Source organism: Carcharodon carcharias, chromosome 9 (assembly GCF_017639515.1).
Source record: "Carcharodon carcharias isolate sCarCar2 chromosome 9, sCarCar2.pri, whole genome shotgun sequence".
In the NCBI taxonomy this organism is placed as follows: domain Eukaryota; kingdom Metazoa; phylum Chordata; class Chondrichthyes; order Lamniformes; family Lamnidae; genus Carcharodon; species Carcharodon carcharias.
Window position 1 is genome coordinate 119,372,909 of NC_054475.1, and position 21,274 is coordinate 119,394,182.

The following is a 21,274-nucleotide window of genomic DNA, read 5'->3' on the forward strand; positions in this document are numbered from 1 at the left end:
TGTCTATCGCCTTTAGCATCTTGTATACCTCAAAGAGATCTCCTCTCATCCTTTTAAACTCCAGCAAGTATAGGCCTCACATTTACTTTCTCCACTGAATAACCATCACCTAAGCAAGAAGGAAAAGCAGGTTATTTGCTCCCTGTTCTCTACCAATGGCTTTTTTGGAAGAAGAAAAATGGAGAAGCAAAAATTCTACATCTTATGTCAATATTGTGTTATGATGTTGCAAAGTAAAAGTTTAAATGGAAAAGGTGCAACTGCTAAATTTAAGTTTCAATGATGTCAAACACCTACCTCCTCTCTTTTCCATTCCATTGCTTAAACTTCAACGTTTCTGGTACACTAGAGTCATCAGAAAACCAGAGCTCTTTCGAAAGCGGCGGCCGCATATATGGCAAATCTGGTTCCTCTGAAACTATCAGGACCTGAAAACATATACAACATATCAAACTCTTGAGAATCTAAACTATGATCCAATAAATATGCTGTTATGCGCCTCTATCTGGCTCAAGCACCAGGGTGCTTACAACAAATGCACACATCACAGACAGGAAGAAGCTATTTAGTTCTGGGCAAATCACTGTTTTGCAGAAACTCAATCTTTTATTTCAGCAACTGAAGTTAATTTTGGATTCTAATACCCTCCACCCTTTTCTAAGGTAACTGACTCTCTAAGTCAGTTAGATGACATGCTACTTTATAATATGATGTAATGCCCTCATTTCATCCTCAGTTTTGCTTCAGCTACACTTTCTGTCTTACATCTTCTCTCACGAGGCTCAGCAACAAAGAATCAAACTAGATAAGAGTAACAAGATATGGAGACAATTAACAATAAAAACTCCAAACAAATGCTAAAAGGGCAATGTTAACTTACAGATGAGGAACTGCCTCATGCAAAATTTCATTAATATATATACATTTTACCATTATAGGCCACATCTCAAACTCAGACCCAAAATAAACTTAAGACACAAACACACAGTCTGTAAATGATAGAGGTTTTATATAAGTTAATTAGGTAAATTACTAAGCACTAAATCAGATACTAGCCATCAAGTTCCATTATGTTAACAAGCTGTTACTCATTTTTAGCAAACATATTTGTGTTGTACAGAACTTCCTCAAAAAAAAAATTAGTAAATGATTTTGCCACTGAGAGATACACGTTAAAGAATTTTTCATCCCATTCTAATAGGACATGCTGTCTTAAGTCAGGAATCAAAGAATGAGGAATGAGTTTTTGCTTTAAACATTAAAATTCTGCAAATTTTCAAAGTATAATGTCAAATCCAACAGACTGATAATCATGCTTCTACTTTTGGATGTACATTGAAAACAGAGGGCATATCTTCAAAACATCACCATTTAGCAGTTGAAGTGAATTCCCTTGCCCCAAACCTTTCCAGCTGAGTGGTGATGCTGGCTGGAAGAATTCTATGCAAAATGAACAAGGACACTGTGCTACTTCTTTTTTGGAGCACTCAAAGCTGACACTTGAGGGTTGACTTTCTGATTCATGCTACTAGCAGGGAGCATCATCCACTTGCTACCCATAATGAGAAGTCCCAAATATACTGTACATTAATTCAGAGAATCCCAAAGAAACAGCAAACTTAGAAATTACCCTTTTGGTTAAGTGGACGAACACTCCATTTTACAGCACTAAAGGTTCCCTTGAACAGTGACAAAAAAAATCCCTTAAAAAAAATCAATGAATACACAATATGTCTTCAACCTTAAAACTGAGTTTGCATATTTACTTTTGCTTGTAAACAAAAAGAACTCCAGATGACCCAAAATTACTACGTTATAAGCAACATCTTGGGATCTAAACGTCAAAATTATGTCATATGTAACTCAATCTCTTCAACCAGTAGCTAGTTATTCACCTTCTGTAACAAATGTATATAATGCATAAATCAAAAGTCTTTAACAATTACAATACTACATCTGATATATCTTCTGAAACAATTACACTTTATCAACAACATTGTTCATTTTTTGTGAAAATCCAAGATTGTAAACTGAACTAAATTTGCTATTATAAATTGAGAACAGAATATCTCTCATTAGGACTACTGTATATGAATTTACTTCTTCCCTTCTACTTCTCATGGCATTGTGTTCTTATAGGAATAAAGTTCCACTGGTCCAGGCAAGCTTCAATATTTAGCTCAAGTGTCTATTCTTCAAGCTCACACACAGAGAATGGACAATATTAGCCTGGTACTTGACTGTATAGGCAATGATTCAGCCTTTTATATGCATTCACTTACAGAAGGGGTCACTGAATAGCAATCAGAAATAGGTAGGCTGGTTGATTTTCCTTTCTTTAAACCAGGGGTGTCGAGATTAGTTGTAGCTCTTCTATTTCTGTCCTGTCAGAGAACTCTTAGCACAGATTCAACGTGGGACTCTGCTGGTGTCTGCCTAAATCAGCTAAACATAGGTGAAAGAGCAACCCAAATATGCACTTAATTAGAATGTTATCTTAGAAGAAGTAAAGTTGTTACCCACCCTTGCTCCAGGATCTCGTGCACGGATGGATCTTGCTGCTGCAAATGATGCAGTTCCTCCACCAATCAGAAGATAAGGAGCATGTGATGGGATGTCAGGCCTTGCACTGACTGGCATAACTGCTGATGCTGCCAGAAGAGGAAAGAAAAAACTTATACCAAATTCTGTACAGTATCCAGATTAGCAGAATTTAACAGAAGCGGAAGCCCTCAAGGAAGTCAGCAAATAAACCATCAATAAAGAAAATAATTAGGAGCAGAATAAATTTCCATCTCTAAGAATGTCTTTCAGGTGACAACACAAGTCCAGAAGTACAAAGCAGCTACTCATTACTAGAAATGCTGTTTCTAATGGACGCGGTAACAGAGGCGGCATAAAGCCTTAAGTTTATAATGTTACATTAGCTGACAATTAGCAGAAAAGGGAAAAGTTGCATCATGTTGGAACCACAAAGACTATAGATACTTTATACTTTGCTCATAAAAACACATATTTCATCAATTGTTTATAATTACTATCTTAAAAGTGCCTCTTGGAAATGTGGTCTTCATGTTTATGAGTCTAACCAATTAAAAAGGTAATATCTTTAATACAGAAAATTAATCACTTACTGTATTGGACACTTTGCATTCGTAGGAGCATAGGACTCAGGAGTAGGAGTAGGCCATTCAACCCTTTGAGCCTGCTCTGCCATTCAATTAGATCATGGCTGATGGCTGTGTTCTCAGCTCCACTTTCCTGTCTGTCCCCCATAACTTTGACTCCTTTGTCTAACAAAAATCTAACTCTGCCTTGAATAAATTCAATGGCTCAGCCTCCACTGTTTTCCGGAGAAAACGACCCTCTTGAGAGAAAACATTCTCATCTCCGTCTTAAAAATGAAACCTCTTATACTTAAATTGTGTCCCCTAGTTCAAGTCATCATCACAAGTGGAAACATCCTCCTGATATCTATCCTATCAAGTCCCCTCAGGACGTTTCAATTGGATTATTTTGTTAATTTAATTTTTTTTAAATCTATTTTTATTTTTTATTTTTCATTTCAGCAGAAAGGTATTAAAGGTAAGCATGTGCGTTTCAGAAGCTGATTCACAGCTGGTAATATCAGTTGCAAAAGGATGTTAATTAAACCAGACTTCTCATTGAAAAAATTATTGAATTCTTTCTCTTGCCATCACTTGTTTTCCCGCAGGTTACAGGCCAGCTATCCTTTACACAAAGCCAATCATTAACAATTGAACTTTGACATTGGCCTTTCCGTTTCATCATCCCCAATATCTTTGACCTGCGTTCTTTTCCTGCAACAATCAATTAGTGGCAATGTGATGAAGAGATACTAACATTTATAATATTATTGGAAATTATTTTTTTTAAATAGAGTTCTAGTGGGGTCTGTGTCTATGTGTGTGTCTACGTGTGTCTTAACTGGATTAAAGCTAGCTAGTCTGGGCACTTTGATGTATAGTAGTTTTGAGATGTTAATTAGGTAAACGTAAGGAGGGTAGAAGGTAAAGTGTAAATTTGCATTTGTTAAAAGAAACAATTCAAGACTGCAGGTGAAATCTAACACCTAGCTAGAAGACACCAAGTAATGTGTTTATTTTTTTCAGCTTGCTAATAAAATTGGTGGGATGAAAGGATGTTATTGTTAGATGAGGTAAAGTTAAAAGTCCAGTGATAGAATGGAAAATTTACATTCAAAGAGAAAGATATGCATAGTGGAGAAAGGAGATTATAAAGTGGAGGCATTTTAAGATGCAACAAGTGTGAGAAGCCTCCAACCTGTATGCCTCAAGTCTGCCTGCAAGAATCCAGAGCTGAAAGAAACTTATTTTGAATGTGACTGTCCAGGGTGTGCTATGCCACCTGTTTGCTGTTAAATCTATGAGGTTTACTGTTTCCTTACTGGGGATGTAACTGAGAGTCAGGTTAATTAGGGGATTTTTGTAGCTTTTAAAGTAGTAACTTTGTAGACACATGTATGTGCTTAAAATCTTCCTTGTATTAATAAATGTTTAATTTAGCTTTATAAAAAACTTCTTGAGGCTTGGTGGTCCTGAATTCAAAGCCTGCATCGCGAAACACGCAAATTGCACAAATAGGTTATGGCAGTTGTTTCAAGTTTCCCTCTGGGATTTGAATAAAGCCTTTACCATCAGCTGTGTTATGATAGCCAAACTATACTGCTTTTTGGCTAATGGAATCATTCAGATCTTTTACAATTTTTACAAATATTTCTACAACAGCCTGTAGTTTATTTTTAATGAATGACATAAACACGAAAAAAAAGAAAACTGAAATGTGCAATGTGACACTTGAATTGGTATAATCAATAAAAGTATAAAAGAATGAAGTTCACTGATCTGGAACTACGATGCACAATTAATTGATTTCCTGCTGCGCCTACAGTCATCTAAATGGGAAACTCATACATTTTCCTACTACTCTGAGAACAAGCCAAGAGATCAATAACTGCACTAGTAGACCACATTTATTTTGTTTTCGATAAGCTAGGCAACACTATATTTGTCATAAAATGCTACCTTACACTGTGTGAAGTACCACTCTGTTTAGAGCAATGTCAACCACAAACTGATGAAGATGCACGGGTATAATTTGCCCAATCCTAACAGTACAAAATTTATGATCTTAGGTAATTGATATCAGTGTGTTTGAATCAATTTGGTTCAATGGTTCACAAGACCACCAAATAACATCTAAAAAGCTTCACCTGCTTGATGGGAAAACAACACAAACTAGGACCCACCCTGGATCTTATCCTTACTACTTTCATCTATCTCTGAGGATTGCAGAGTTTCAGAATTCTCTACTGTTACTTCCACTGAGGCCTGTTCAGGCACTTCATTGGTAACCTCTTTTGGGGCTTCAGCTGAAGAGGCAGATTCTGCAATCACAAACTGTTGGACAAAATTTGACTGACATGCAAGATTTAGAGCAATTCAGTGCTACCCTACAATATGAAATATAGCCTAACAATGTAAAACAAAGGATAAAAAGGCAATAGCAACAATCAATCAGATCCATGTGGGCAACAAAATCATTGCCTGGAGGAAAGCATTCTCACCTTTTACTGCAAATAAAATACACGAAGCAAAGGTCACAACTAGATCCAAAAATACCTCTAGAAAGTCATCACTTCTCACGACCTGAATCAGAGCCATCGAATAGAAGGATCCAAAAAGATCAAGGCAGAAAACAAATTCAGGTGTATTTCAACATGCATGATGATTTAACACTAATCAAAAGCAACTTGCAGAAACTGGTCTGATTTGTCCATTAATCAGAAACCAAAAATCTGAAAATCAGCATGGGAGAACAAGAAGAAACATAGAAAACTGTGCATCTTCTAATTTTTATGGTCTTTACCATAAAAATATCCAGACATCAGCTTTTCTGACAATATTTTTACCTGTTGTTTCCTCCTTCAAGGTTTAGTTCAGTTACAGCTAGGACTCTTAATATTTCAACTTCTAGTTCTTAAGAATCTAGACCCAAAATATCAAGCTTCTTTTTTTTAAAAAAGTGGCAGGTTTGCTGTGACCCAAAGCTGCCTTTTCCCACCTTTGTAATGTCATCCGACTGCCACTGCCTCAGCACATCTGCTGCTGAAAGTTGTCTTTGTTATCCCAAGTCTTGACTATTTCAATGTGCTCCTGGCCAGCCTTGCACGTTCAACCCCCATAAGCTTGACATCATGAAAACACTGCTGCTCATGTCCAAACTCACACCAAGTCCCGTTCACCCATCACTTGCTCACTGGCCTACAATGGTTACCTGTTAAGCAATGCAAGCAACTGATTTTAAAATTCTTATCTTTATTTTCAAATGCCTCTACGGCCTTGATGCTCTATGTTTAGCCTCTTCCAGCCCTCAAAGAACTCTGCATTCCTCCAACTATGGCCTCTTGTCCATCCCTCAATTCCTTCACCCACCATTGGCAGAAACTCTTTCAGCTTCCCAAGTCCCTGGCTCTAGGATTTCTTCCCTAGATCTGTCTTCCTACACCTTTTTCCTCTTCTAAGACCGCCTTAGAATCTACCACTTTGACAAAGCCATTTGGTCACCTGCCCTAATATCTGCTTATATGGCTCAGAGTCAAATTTAGTTTGATAATGCGCCTTTGAAGCGCCTTGGGATGTTTTATTAATCATACAAATTGTTGCTTTATTTGGAAAATTTTATGCTCTTATTTCCAGTTTACAGCATCTGCAGGCTTTCCTTTTTAATTGGCAGATGATTGCTTAAAATTAATTTAAAAAGGTTTGCACTTGTTGAGAAGAATTTTAACTTTTTGAGCACCGGGAATAAGGGTACTTGGTAGTAGCAGGAAACGCACAAGTCGAGATTTCCCCACACACTCTGGGGTTATAACCACTTTGTGTGTGTGATGTCACTGACAGGTTCTCTGTTTGGAGGTCAGGTGGATTGATTTACTTGGCTTCCAGTCAGGTGCGAAGAGGCTGCAGGAGCAGGTAGGTCTGAGACCTGACCCGGGGAAGGGGGTCTGAGGATAATGGCCAAGGGGTGGGGGGCGGCAGGGGGTGGTGTTGGGGATCAGAAAGGGCTGGCGAGACAGTGGACCAAAAGGCACTTAAATTCTGGATCCAGCAGTTCTCATCTCTCTGTAACTGGCGGGTTTCCCGGGACCCAAGAAATGCCCGAGGCACCACCATCCCAATCCGTGGGTATGCCCTGTCCCACCAGCAGGATAGACCAGCCAGAGATGGCAGCACAATGGTATACAGTTGGGGAGTTGCCCTGGCAGTCCTTAACATTGGCTCCACACCTCATGAAGACTCATGGCTTCAGGTCAAACATAAGCAAGGAAACATCCTGCTAATTACTATCTACTGCAACCCCGCCGCCGCCACCACCCCCCCCCCCCCCCTCATAGTTTATGAATCAGTACTTCTCTATGTTGAACACCAACTGGAAGATGCACTGAGGGTGGCAAGGGCACAGAATGTACTCTGGGTGGGGGACAGCAATGTCCATTACTGAGATGGCTTGGTAGCACCATTACTGGCTGAGTCCTAAAGCACATAGTTGCTAGACTGGGTCTGCAGCGGGTGGTAAGGGAACCTTGAGGGAAAAACCTATTTGACGTCATCCTCACTAATCTACCTGTCACCTTGTCCATGACAGTATTGGTAGGCATGACCACCGCACAGTTCTTGTGGAGGCAAAGTCCCATCTTCACATTGAGGGTGCCTTCCATCTTGTTGTGTGGCACTACCACCGTGCTAAATGGCATAGATTTCAAACAGATCTAGAAGCTCAGAACCGGGTATCCATGAGGCACTGTGGGCTATCAGCAGTAGCAAGGTAGTCAACCATAATCTGTAACCTCATGGTGCAGCATAAACCCCACTCCACCATTGCAATCAAAGCTGAGGATCAACCCTGGTTCAATGAAGAGCACAGGAGGGCATGCAGGAGCAGCACCAGGCATACCTAAAAATGGGATGTCAACCTGGTAAAACTACAACACGGGACTGCTTGCATGTCAAACAGTGAAAGCAGCATCGAATAGACAGGGTTAAGCAATCCTACAACCAATGGATAAGATCTAAGCTCCGAAGTGCTGCCAGATCCAGTTGTGAATGGTGGTGGATAGGAGGTGGTGGCTAAACAAATATCCCCATCCCCAATGAGGGGGGAGCCCAGCACATACACGCAAAAGACAAGGCTGAAGTACGTGCAGCCATCTTCAGCCAGAAGTGCAGAGCGGATGACCCATCTTAGCCACCTCCTGAGGTCTCCAGCATCACAGGTGCCAGTGTTCAACCAATTCAATTCATAAGAAACAGCTGGAGGCATTGGTCACTGCAAAGGACATGAGCCCTGACAGCATTCCAACAATAGTACTGAAGACTTGTGCTCCAGGGCTATCTGTGCACTTAGCCAAGAACAGCTGCAACAGTGGCATCTACCCTATAATGTGAAAAATTGCCCAAGTGTGTCCTGTCCAGAAAAATCAGGGCAAATCCAACCCAGCCACTGCATTCCCCACTATCAACATCCTGGGCGGGGGGGGTTACCATTGACCAGAAACTGGCTAGCCTTATAAATACTGTGGCTACAAGAGCAGATACGAGGCTGGGAATTCTGCAGCAAGTAACCACCCCCTGACTCCCCAAAGCCTTCCACCATCTACAAGGCACAAGTCAAGAGTGTGATTGAATGATCTCCATTTGCTTGGAAGAGTGCAGCTCCAACAACACTCAAGAAGCTCAACACCATCCACGTCAAAGCAGGCCACTTGATTGGCACCCCACCCACACCTTAAACATTCACTCCCTCCACCACCAATGCACAGGGGCTGCACTATGTACCATCTACAACAGACACTGTAATATTTCACCAAAGCTCCTTCGGCAGCATTGTCCAAACCTGTGACCTCTACCACCAAGAAGGACAAGGGCAGCAGATGCATGGGAATACCATCATCTGCAAATTTCCCTCCAAGCCAATCACCATCCTGCTCAATCTATACCACTGTTCATTCTCTGTCGCTGGGTCAAAGTCCGGCAATTTCCTTCCTAACAGCATTGAGAGTGTGCTTACACTACATGGATTGCAGCAATTCAAGAAAGCAGCTCAACATCGCCTTCTCAAGGGCAATTAAGGATGGGGAATAAATGTTAGCCTGGTCGGTGATGTCCACATCCCATGAACAAATAAATAAAAAATAAACCCAGCTGTCCAGAGGTAAATTTGAAATGGTGAATAAAAATGAGGCATGCAGCCTCAGTATAATATTTACTGTGGAACAAGATGCCTAAGTCAACCAGGCATAATAAGACAACTCTATTTTTTGGCATCAAAAATCATGCTTTTCAGCTACAAAGTGCTACACTCGCATTGGGAGATGGCCTCAACTTTTCTCCCTAGAAATGCATGTTTAATTTGCCTTATACTGTAAGCTGGCACATGGGATCAAGCAGGTGATACAGGCAGTGTTGCGAAGATGCTGTACGGGAGTTTAAGACATGCCCACACATAGCAGACCACAATGGTATGGCTAGTGAGTAATGAAAATGACTCCTCCAGCAAAAAGAATGAAGTATGAAGCTGCTTTCAAGCTAAAAGTCGTTATATTTGCTAATTCACCAAATAACTGAACTGCAGCGATCAAACTTAATGTTAGCGAAAAGCTGGTGAGAGAATGGAAGGAGGAAGGATCTGCCCTGAAGAAGATGCACAGTACCAATGCGCCAACATAACAGGGATCAGCCACTGGCTTTAACTTGAGAAACATGTATTGGAATGGGTCCTCAAAAATTGTGGGAATGGTTACATCATCACTAGAAATGCAATGCATATATATGCACTTAAGTGGACCAAATCCAACCCCGAGCCCAGCAAAGATTTCAGACCAACAGCTATCTGATGTAACATTATGGCATGAATGAGGCTAGTTTTGTAACAGAACTCCAAGATTCCTCAGAGACTATCAAGAGAGGTTGATGCCAAAATGATCAATTTCCAGCCGTTCATCAGACAGTGGCAAAATCACAAGTTCCTATTAAGTCACATTGCAAACATGGATGAAATGCCCGTGAATTACCATTTGCCCAGCAGCCAAAGCATGGAGTTGAAAAGTTTAAAAACAGTGCTAGTGAAAACAACAGGACATGAGAAGACAAGATTCACAGTGGTGCTAGCCCGCACGGCTAACAAAACAAAAGTATAGCCTATAGCAATTTTCAAACCTAAAGCTATGCTGAACATCAAGTTCCCCGTATGGATTCTTGTGCATGTCTTTGATAATGGTTGGATGGATGAGGATGGGGTGAAGTTATGGATCGATAAGGTGTGGAATGCAGATTAGTGAGGGACATGTTCAGATTCCATATACTGATGAGATAGAGGTGCCAGGGAAGAAATAACACCCACATTGCTGTTATACCAGGGGTGTAACATCCGTAGTTTTTGGATGCATGCCTCAAAAAGCCATTCAAGGATCATCTTTATGCCAAATGAAGCAGGTGGGTGGTTGACGGAAAAACTGCCTTCACAAAGAGTGGAAATATGCATGTTGCCCCGCTTGATGTTTTGTGTGGTTTCATTATCAAATTGTGGGATGCTATTAGTGCACAAAATGTCATCAGATCATTCAAAAATGCAGAATATCCAATGCAATGGGTGGTGAGGAAAATGATTTGTTGTGGAGGGATGATTCTGAAAGTGAAAGTGCAATATCTGATCCAGAGCAAGATCCTTATGATGATGCCATAGCCAAAGTGACTCAGAATGAATTCGATGAAGTCTTTGTGGTGGACGCCGAAGACAATGAATTTGACGGTTTTAAGTTTTGATGCTTTGATTTTGGTTAAAGCTATCTTTGTACAATTAATTTGTTCCATAAATTGCCACATAAATTTACTATGAATTACTGGTGTTTTTTTTTCACATTTCAAAATGGCGACCATCCACACCCATATTGGCAGTTCACATTGCATACTTGGCATATAAGTCAACCCTCATTTTTGGAAGAATGTTTGGAGGGTTCTACCCGCCACAATCTGCGGTAATTTGCGTACCCACCTCCAGGGAGTGGGCTGGTCACTACCACCCATCGCAGCTCCACTAAAACTAGAAGTAGGCAGACTGGAGTCAGGATTTAGACTTTTAACACTTCAACCTCACACCTGACCCAAACCTGCCAGTTTTTCGTGGGCTAAAATTCATCCTCTTGAGCCATTTTTGTAGTTTTATAGTGTATACTTCATTTTCCTCAGAAATTGTGATCAGACTGAGGAAACCTTTATTTGCACCTCTTTAATGTTACTGAGCTCATGTACTTATCTAATCATTCCCGTATATTTACTAAAAATTTCATACCAATTCACATGTCTCTGGTTTGTTTCTGTATCATAGCCCTCTACATTAACTTGATATACTTGCTTCTTTCAATACATGCAGATTGTTTATTTTCTCTCAAACTTATAAAAGACCAACCATCCAGAGTTGTTGCCAGAAATTTCAGTGCACACTATTTGAAATCTTCTTCCTCCTACTAAATTCTGTATCAGGCTGACATCAAGACTGCATCTTATTTAAGACATGAAAGAGATCAATGTCTCTTAATATTTTACCAGCTTATATTTTACCTCTATTCTAATTTTCCTTAATTCTGATGAAGTCATTCGGACTTGAAACGCTAACTGTATTCCTCTCCGCAGATGCTGTCAGACCTGCTGAGTTTTTCCAGGTATTTTTGTTTTTGTTTTGGATTTCCAGCATCTGCAGTTTTTTTGCTTTTATCAATGTCTCCACTAACACCATCTTCTCCAACGAAATGGAAGGTACCATCCACATCCTACTATCTGCATTACACCTGGCAGCTACTTTCCACAAAGGTGATTAATTTCCAAAAATGTTCCTTCCCTTCTCACTAACTTCTTCCCAGTTGAAAATACTAGAATACTGATAGCATACAGATAACAGATTAGATTTCAAGAGTCGTGCTGAATTTCTTTTAAAACTATACAGATCATTTGACACTAGTTTCTCAAATACCATATGTATAGTCCGACATATGTTCCTGCAAACATGGTGAAATGCATCATGCTCAAGATAAAAGTGAAGCTTGTGTTCTTGATCCGCCTGTATACAATCATGAATTAATTTGTCCTGAATCAGAATGTGAAATAAAAATAAAATGAAATCCCCTGGAATTATTTTTGACCAGTGCTGTCTGTTTACGTAGCTGTGGAAGATGCCACAGACTGGGAGAATAAAGCAACAATGCAATTCAAGATTCACCTCCTTCTGCTGGTACTTCCTCTTCTTTTTCACCTACAAATTTAAAAGAAATCACAATTTACCATTTATAACATTGTAGCATTATAACACTTATAAATTAGACACAGTTATTCATGAGAATGTCAGTTTTAAAGACTCATTAGGATCAGTCACAATGCATTCACATTTCAATGTTTACTTAGCAAATATAGATGGTCAAGACTCAACAGCTCCAATTTGCATATAGCTTGAAGAAAGTAAGCTTTTATAAAACAGTAGGAAGGGACTTTCATATAATAGGGAAAGGAAAATTAGAACACAACTAGGGCTAGTCAATCCAAGATATTCTGTCTATTAATTAATTGTCCAAGCACTTCGTCTTCACTTTAGTTCTGCTCCAATTTGCCGTGACAATGAATTAAGCAAGCTTCAAAATACAAGCAGTTTCTGCACCTAACTTTGGAATGGCAAGATTTTACTTTGTACAATTGAATTCACTGTGCATTCATTACAAAGAAAAAAAACTTGAGAAATATAACTGATAGGAAATAATTAAATAACTAAATTTGAGCTCACAGCTAAAACTAAATTATGGAATAAAGAAAACAATTGATAGATTTGTAATAGTTCTGATGCTCAGTCAACAAATGAATTGGTAATTGTCGTGCAGAGTAATACCAACCAGGAAGATGCCATGCCATGGCCTATTTCAGTTTGCATTAGCTAATGATTTCAGAGTTATACCAGAAACTCTGTAATTGGCCTCAGCCAAGCCAGGCCACGGAGGAGATAAGAAGGAAAACAAAACCAGACAGGTTTTTGAAACCTAATTGCAGTCCGATGATTCTGGTGGAAAATGTGAGCAAAGACAGAAAGTGTAGAATTTGATTCCACTGCCTAAAGTCAAACAGCTTGCTGGTTCATACTTTCTAGATTCGTACATTAAAACTTTCATCATAACAGTGCCAAAAAACTGATGCCAACTATGAAATGGTACTGCTGGATGATTACACCTTTATGAGAGTGGAGGAAAAGCATACATACTTTTTGTTGACAATTCTTCAGGTTTCCTTTCTGCATTTGATCTTGAAAGTATTTGCGCTACTCTTTCTGTGTATCTTTCTTTGTCTTCTTTTATTGTCCTATATACCTGTCAAATGATACACAATATACAGTATGTTTAACCGCAGATCAACAATCCAAATGACATATTAATAATCAAAATATAAACTTCATGCCTATTCCCTCCTTCTGTTTATTTTGCTGTCATTCATTTAGCTTATATTTCAAATAGTAATGCAAATGGATTTCATTGAGAAGCTGTTTTATCCATGCCAAACATTTTAGCTTTCTTGGCGACCCAGCAGATGAAGGCAATGCCCAGTATAATACAAATGAACAGACCATCAGATCCCACAGCTGAGTTTCTTATTTACCAATCTCAATTGGGATGCGAAAGCTGGCATCAGAACGCCCGAGCTAGGATGCGGTAAGGGGCAGGAGGAAAAGGGAAGAAAGTCAGGTCAGAAAGAACTTAAGTGAGGTGGTGGTGCCTTCGTGATCCAACAGTTCATTGCCACCCAGTGTTTAGACTAATGCACTAATGATTCCATGGGAAAGGTATAGGTGAATGCTTGCAGAAATGCACCCCAACATTTCAGTGCTTTCAGGAAAACGGAAAACTGGGGAAAAACATTTACACTGTAAAAGTTCTTTAAGCAAAATATACATAGCACTGATTAGTTCAAGGATATAACTTAAATTTGAGGACTTCTGTCCCTAGAAGAAATGATAATAGGTTGGGAACTGGGGCTTCAGCTAACTGAAGGCAAGATATGGATGACCCCAGTGAGAAGAGTCAGGACGAGAAATCTGAATGCAGTCAATTAGGAGCGAGATTTAAGTGGAGACCAGACCAAGTAATGTAGCAATAAGATTAATGGACATGTGGTTACCAGTATGAATTAGATCAGAGAAAATTAGGTTTCACTTAATATGCTAATTATAAAATGGAGGCAGTGGCAAAGTGGTAATATCACTGCACTAGTAACCCAGAAGTCCAGTTTAATACTCTCGGGGACACAGGTTCACATGTGGTTACCAGCATGAATTAGATCATGGTAGCTAACGTTATTTAAATTCAATTCATAAAATCTCGAATTGAATGCTAGTCTCAGTAATGGTGACCATGGAACTTTCATTGGTTGTCATGAAAACGCATCTGATTCACTAATACCCCTTAGGAAAGGAAATCTGCCATCATTACCTGGTCTGGCTTACATGTGACTCCAGGCCCACAGCAATGTGGTTGACTCTTAGCTGCCCTCTGAAATGGCCTAGCAAACCACTCAGCTCAAGGACAATTTGGGATGGGCACATCACATGAAAGAGTAAATTAAAAGTTTTTTTTAAATGCCAACCAAGGGTATGGTGAGGAAACATTGAGCAAGTAACTATTTCATAATGAAGAATCTTCATTAAGGACTAAATTGCTTTGTAGCATAGTGGATATGAGCTTGGCTAAAAAATTAACACAATCCTTTTTTAGTGTTAATGAATGAAAATAAAAATGTCCTATAAAGATTGAAACATATATTCAGATGGCTGTTATTTTTAATTAATATTTTGAATTTTGAAATCATGATCTTGTGCACTATGCAAAAATACTCATCTGACAGTCATGTTGCCTTTTCCCCTTCCTGTTGTTTGAACAGTAATTAATATTGCAACGTTTTTATTGCTGAACCTGATATTTATATAGCCATATAACAAAAGTACATTCCCTTGTTTAAACTCAATTTTAGAAATTGATCATTAGTTTTATAATTTGAAATTTAGTCCAACAGTATATTAAGAGAAAGAGGGAGGAAACTTGCAATCACATATTCATGGTCTCCATCTATTCTACCCTCTTGGTTTCTTCAAGCCTTGCATTCCCGCATGCACCCTCTGCTGCTCTAACACCAACCTTCTATCACCCCTTGCTCCCACCACTCAACAATAGCTTACATTGATATAGCACCTTTAACATAGGAAAATGTTCCATGGTGCTTAACATGAGTTTAATTGAACAGAAATTGCTATCAAAATAAAGAGGGAAATACTAGGAAGGGTTACTAAAAATTGAAATAGAAGTTTAAGGAGAGTATCAAAAAGGAAAACAAAGCAGAGGAGTGGGGGGGGAATGATTTCCAAATGTGGGAGAAGTTACAAAAAAGGGCGGGTTGAAGTCATGAGGTTTTGGGGTGGGGAGGAAATGCAATGCGTTGATGGTCTGGGAGCCACTGTAGGTCAGCGAACATGGGTGAGAGGTGAATAGAGCATGTTGCAGGTTAGGATACCGGTAGCAAAAATGATCTCAGGTTTATGGAAGATGTTATGCTGGCCATAGCACATTGGAACAGTCACTACCTGAGGGGCTAGTGAGTTTAGCATGTTGGACAAAGGGAAAGGGAGGGTCATGGCAAAGTCAACTGAATAGATGGTCTTAACCTTAGCGACAAAAGAGATAATAAAATCAGAGATGAGGTTTCAGCAGCAGACATGCTGACCCGGGGTGGAGACAGGTGATGTTACAGGGGTGAAAGGAGGTGACCTTTGCGATGGGCAAGATATGAGATCAGATACTCAGTTGGGAATTAAATAGGACAGCAAGACAGGAGTCTGATTCAACATGAAACAATGGCCAGAGGGGAATGGATCAGCAATGAGGGTTGAAGACCATAGCTCTAATGTGTTATTGGTGAAAATTGCAGATCATCCAGGATTAGCTGTCTGACAAGCAGGCTCACAATACAGAGGCCATGTTGAACGAGGAGGCAGTGAGGTGGAACTGTGGGTTGTCAGTGCACATGTTGAACATCATGACATCACATCCTTGGATCATGTCACTAGGAAAGATTAACACAGATTTTGGCAGCAACAGCACTTTCAAGAACATTGGAGAGGAAAGGGAGGCTGGAGATGGAATAGTAGTTTGCAAAGACAGGGGTGAAAGATGGATTTTTTTGAGGGGGGTGGAGGCAACAGATGTAAAAGCAAGGGACGCTGTTATCAAGGATGAATTGTTTACAACTTCAGCTAGCAGAGGGGGACAACAAATTAGGTGATCAGCAATTGAGTGATAATGGGGTTGAAAGCAGCAGATGGGTCTCATGGACAAAATGAACTGAGATAGGGATGAGTGGAAGTAGGAGGGAAACTAGTGAAAGATGCAGGTCCAGGGTTATGGCAGGGAGGATACTAGGAAAAGTTTAGTGTGGTCGACAAAAGGAAAGGGAGAGATGTGGCAAAGGCAACTGAATGGATGGTCTTAAACTTAGTGACAAAGAAATCCATGAGCATCCCACACTTCTTGTTGGTGGCAGGTGTGGTAAGGGGCAGAGATTAGGAATTTAAGGAGATGGTTGGTAGGGGAGAAAAATCAGAAGTTACCTTTGCATTTCAGGTGACATTGGATTGGTGAGGAATTTGGACAAGGAAGGGACTGACAGCACTTGATGTGATGCCGACAGATCTGGTAATAAATGGCTAAACCAGTTCACCTTCAGCAGCCTCCCATTAAGGCACTACACACCAATAATTTATTTTGGTCTTGCCACCTCCCATTATAATCTTTCCATTTTCCTCCTTTTTGTGCATAGCTGGCATCCAATGTATCTTGTTCATCCTGAAAACAATGCACCCTGCACAGTTGTCACCAGGTGAGGAAATTTACATAAACTATATTGTGCATATTTATTCATGACTTCAAATCACTCATGCCAGTACCACCACTGGGTTACACTTGGAATTATCAGTAATTGGGTATTAACGTTCAAAATATTCCCTCTTTAAAGCCTGAATTTATAAATAAACAATTTCTATTACAATGACAGAAGGTGTTTCCTCTAATTCAAAATGACATTGTATAAAAATTTCCCATACCCACTGTTACACTTCATTGATAGCTTAGCGACGACATTGCATGAACCAAACACTACAATTTGGGAAAAAAACGTATAATAGATTACAATAGCCTAGCCATGGGAAGGAATATTTGAAACACAACTACAGAAGGGCAAAACTGGCTTACATATGCAACTCCCCCAATGAATGTTCCACCAACAATGAAGCAGTACATGAGATTGTTGCTGCTGTCCCTTGGCAGACCTGTGGACATCAAGCACCCTGAGGGGGATCCTACAGCAGGCATTCTGAAAGGCTTGAAAACTGTAGGGAAGCATAGAAAAGTAAAGAAGAAACTAATCAGGAAAAGAGTAAAGGAAGAAACTGAATTGGAAAAAGTGGTGAAAACCCTTTAATTTCAAAGCCCTTTTATTTCACTTTTGGTCCAATTCCCTTTCCATTGTTTGATGCTTGAAGTTTAACATTAAATTTCCATGCTTGCTTGAAAATTAAGAATATTATTTCCTTGCAAAACCGTGAAAAACTAGCTGATGTTCTGTGACACTAAAGAAGCAGAGGAAACATGTGCCTCCTCTTTATATTTCTGCTCTCAAAATTGCTGCCCACTGTGTGCTACAATTGTAGATATAAAGTAATTTGTAAGCTATTTTTAGCATTAAGCATTCCCCTCAGCAAATAAAGGCTTACTGTCCTTATCTGTTTTGCTACTTAGTGGACTTCTCTGAACAATCAAGAAACTTATATATGCGGAATGGTGAGCTTAACTGTGTATAGGAGATCAGACTGAATTTAAAAAGTTGGTGAAATTACACCTACATAATAAATAAATTTTAAAATAATTCAAAGGAATGTAACAAACAATAGACAAAATAAGAATGAGGTTTAAAAAAAAAGTCAGGTACAGACAAATACAGCAAATGTAAAAATAAGGTTCCAGACAAGACATGACTGGGCTCAACTATAGGCAAAGCAGGGATAATAAAACCGATGAGAGAAATTTAAACTGCAGACAAGGAGAAAAACTGCAGACAAGGAGCACCAGGTCTCAAGGCCCACATTATTTTTTTTAAAAATTCATTTACGGGGTGCGGGTATTGCTGGCTAGATGCGGATTTATTGCCCATCCCTAATTGCCCTTGAGAAAGTGGTGTTGAGCTGCCTTCTTAAACTGCTGCAATCCGTGTAATGTGGGTACACCCACAATGTTGTTAAGGAGGGAGTTCCAGGATTTTGGCCCAGCGTCAACGAAGGAACAGCGACATATTTCCATGTCAGGATGGTGAGTGACTTGGATGGGGGCTTCCAGGTGGTGGCGTTCCCATCTGTCTGCTGCCCTTGTCCTTCTAGATGGTAGCAGTCATGTGTTTGGAAGGTGCTGTCTGAGGAGGCTTGGTGAGATCCTGCAGTGCATCTTGTAGATGGTACACACTGCTGCCACTGTGCATCGGTAGTGGAGTGAGAGAATTTTTGTGGATGGGGTGCAAATTAAGTGGGCTCTTTTGTTCTATATGGTGTTAAGCTTCTTCAGTGTTGCCTGCATGAGTGCAGCTTCAGTAAGTGTAGAGTATTCCATCACGCTCCTGACTTGTGCCTTGTAGATGGAGGAGAGGCTTTGGGGAGTCAGGAGCTGAGTTAATCACCACAGGATTGCTAACCTCTGACCTGCTCTTGTAGCCACAGTATTTGTATGGCTTGTCCAGTTCCATTTCTGGTCAAAGATAACCAGCATGAAATAATCCAAAAAGGCAATTATATAGGCATATTTCATGACTTTAAGAGGAAATCCTTTGCAGCATTTGTTCTAATGTTTATACAGCTATATATTCAGCTGGGTCATAAATAAAAATGGTGGTTCCAACTACTTTGAAAAGTAAATTTAATAATGTGCTAGTTTGCTATTTCAGCCTTTCAAGCAATTCCTTTTCCATGGGATATTTTCTGATCATATTTCAGTAATCAGCACCAGTTGCTTTGAATCATAGAATACAACACTGAAGGAGGCCATTTGGCCCATCGTGTCTGTACCAGCTCTCTGCAATAGCAATGCACCTGATGCCATTCCCCTGCTTTTCCATGTAGCCCTGTAAATTTGAACTAAGAAAAGACTGACATTTTTCAGCTTTACTTAATGTATAATGTGGCACATTAAGCTTGAAACATGTCATACACAAAATGTTTGATTCTATAGGTACAATACACACTAAAGACCATTTGTTTTTAATTCCAGTATAAGTATTAGACACACATTGCTGCAGAAAATTGAAAATTATAAGGTTTATCAGCCAAATCCTAATTCAAAAAGTGGGGCTAAATCAAGGCATAGTACTGAACATAAAATGGTGCTCACATTGAATTTCGGTCACATCCATTCAATCCCTCCTGAATAATCCTTTTTCTAATCAATTCATTCAGGCTTTTCTTTAAAATAATAGATTTCATTTTAAATAGACACTAAATTAAACTGCACAACATTCAAAATAACAGCCAGTACAGAAAAGTAATTTTATTTGGCCACAACTGATTTCTTATACCCCTGCCTAGCACCCATTGATTGTCAGGATAGGCTCCAACTCCCCACGACCCTGAATTGGATAATACGGTTCTGGAAAATTGAGTGAGTGATTTCTTATACTTCTTAGGAAACTATTGGAGTAAATTATGTTACTGTCACTCATACCGTACAAACTGAAAGTTAGTTTGAAAGAGTCTACTGCATTCATAGGAAATGCTATCGCTACCATAACTCACAACCTTTTTGAGAAAAAAAATTGTTCCTATGCATTCACCTGATTTTTGAATTTTAGATCAATAAAGTGAACCCAAAATCCCATGACATGGAAACAGTACCTTTTCCCATTTCCTAGCTGCTATTGCAATAAAATTTATAATCAAAAAGTGGATCTAAAGGGCCAATGAAATCAAGGGTCACACAATAAGGAAGGTTGAGTGATTTATATAATCCATATGGTATTTTATAATCTTTTTTCCAGTTACCAGAAGTACCTAGAAATCAAAGGTTAGCTGAAAGAAGAGAAATATTAGGAAATCCTGAAGGAAACAAAAAGGAAGTTACTGACAGAAGGAGGGGTGGCAAGGTCATTCCTTATGTTAAACAGCCCTGCTACTTACATATGCACCAGCTCCTAAACTTGTCAAGCCAAAAAGCACTAAATAAATAGTGCCAGAGCCACCAGGTTCAGCGCCGCTAGCCATTTGCCTGTTCATCTGCTGGTCTAAGGGAAACTTCCATCGCTGTAACAAAGTGCCTGAAGAGTAAAATTTATTGCAAAAAAAGTCAGACTTTGATGATGGGTAATTAGAGAATTATGGAAGACTGGATAAGAGTAATAAGGTTATAATTCAATCAAGCATTTGACGATGTCAAATATTAAAATGAAGCTCGAGATTAAACAGCCACAATACTTCATGTTATACGTACCATTGTCTCAATAAAGTGAAAACAATGCTTTAATTACAGTGATAAATTGTGAAATGACCGCTATCAATCCACAGAAGAAAATTATCACTTGATTCACAAGAGGGTTGTAGCAGAATAATTTTATATCTAAAAGGCAAAATTATTAGGTTAAAAACACAAAGAAAATAAGAAATAGGAGCAGGAGTATACCATATGGCCCATCAAGCTTGCTCTGCCTTTCAATAGAATCATTGCTGATGGATTATTGAGGCCATAGTATAAATCATTAAATATATTATTTAGAGTTTCATCTTAAGTTTGATTTTACACTTAGAACGTACATAATTAGAGAAAATAAAGCAAATTGGTATCAATCTATCAATTCTCAGATCGCATGGTGCACTTGTGCAATTCAAAGGGCTGCAGCAGACCTGCTGTTTTGGACTAGAACATTTGGGTATATGGAATAATTTTCTAATGTTTTAAACCTAATATGAGTGACTGGGAGGATGTGGCAATAGCAGCTGCAGGAGGTATTACAGAGTTATAGAGTCATTGTCATTTGGAGGCCATGCCAGCTCTCTGTAAAGCAATCCAGTCAACCCTACTTCTATCCCTGTAACACTGCAAGTTTATTTTTCTCAAATGCCCATC

General features: G+C 39.3%; 1 protein-coding gene across 4 annotated transcripts in view; it reads right to left on the reverse strand.

The window, feature by feature from the left end:
* The window catches only part of aifm1 (apoptosis inducing factor mitochondrion associated 1), a 44,702-nt gene that overhangs the window by 18,056 nt on the left and 5,372 nt on the right, over nt 1-21,274 (reverse strand). For 2 of the 4 annotated variants that reach the window (XM_041195718.1, XM_041195720.1), the window contains 5 exons: nt 20,332-20,468; nt 13,339-13,444; nt 12,316-12,348; nt 2,524-2,651; nt 298-428 (listed from right to left, as the gene is read on the reverse strand). In XM_041195718.1, the coding sequence (XP_041051652.1) occupies nt 298-428; nt 2,524-2,651; nt 12,316-12,348; nt 13,339-13,444; nt 20,332-20,468 (535 nt within the window). Of the gene's footprint in view, nt 1-297; nt 429-2,523; nt 2,652-12,315; nt 12,349-13,338; nt 13,445-17,368; nt 17,506-20,331; nt 20,469-21,274 lie in introns of all 4 variants that reach the window. The other 2 variants (XM_041195719.1, XM_041195721.1) reach the window with 2 other exon arrangements.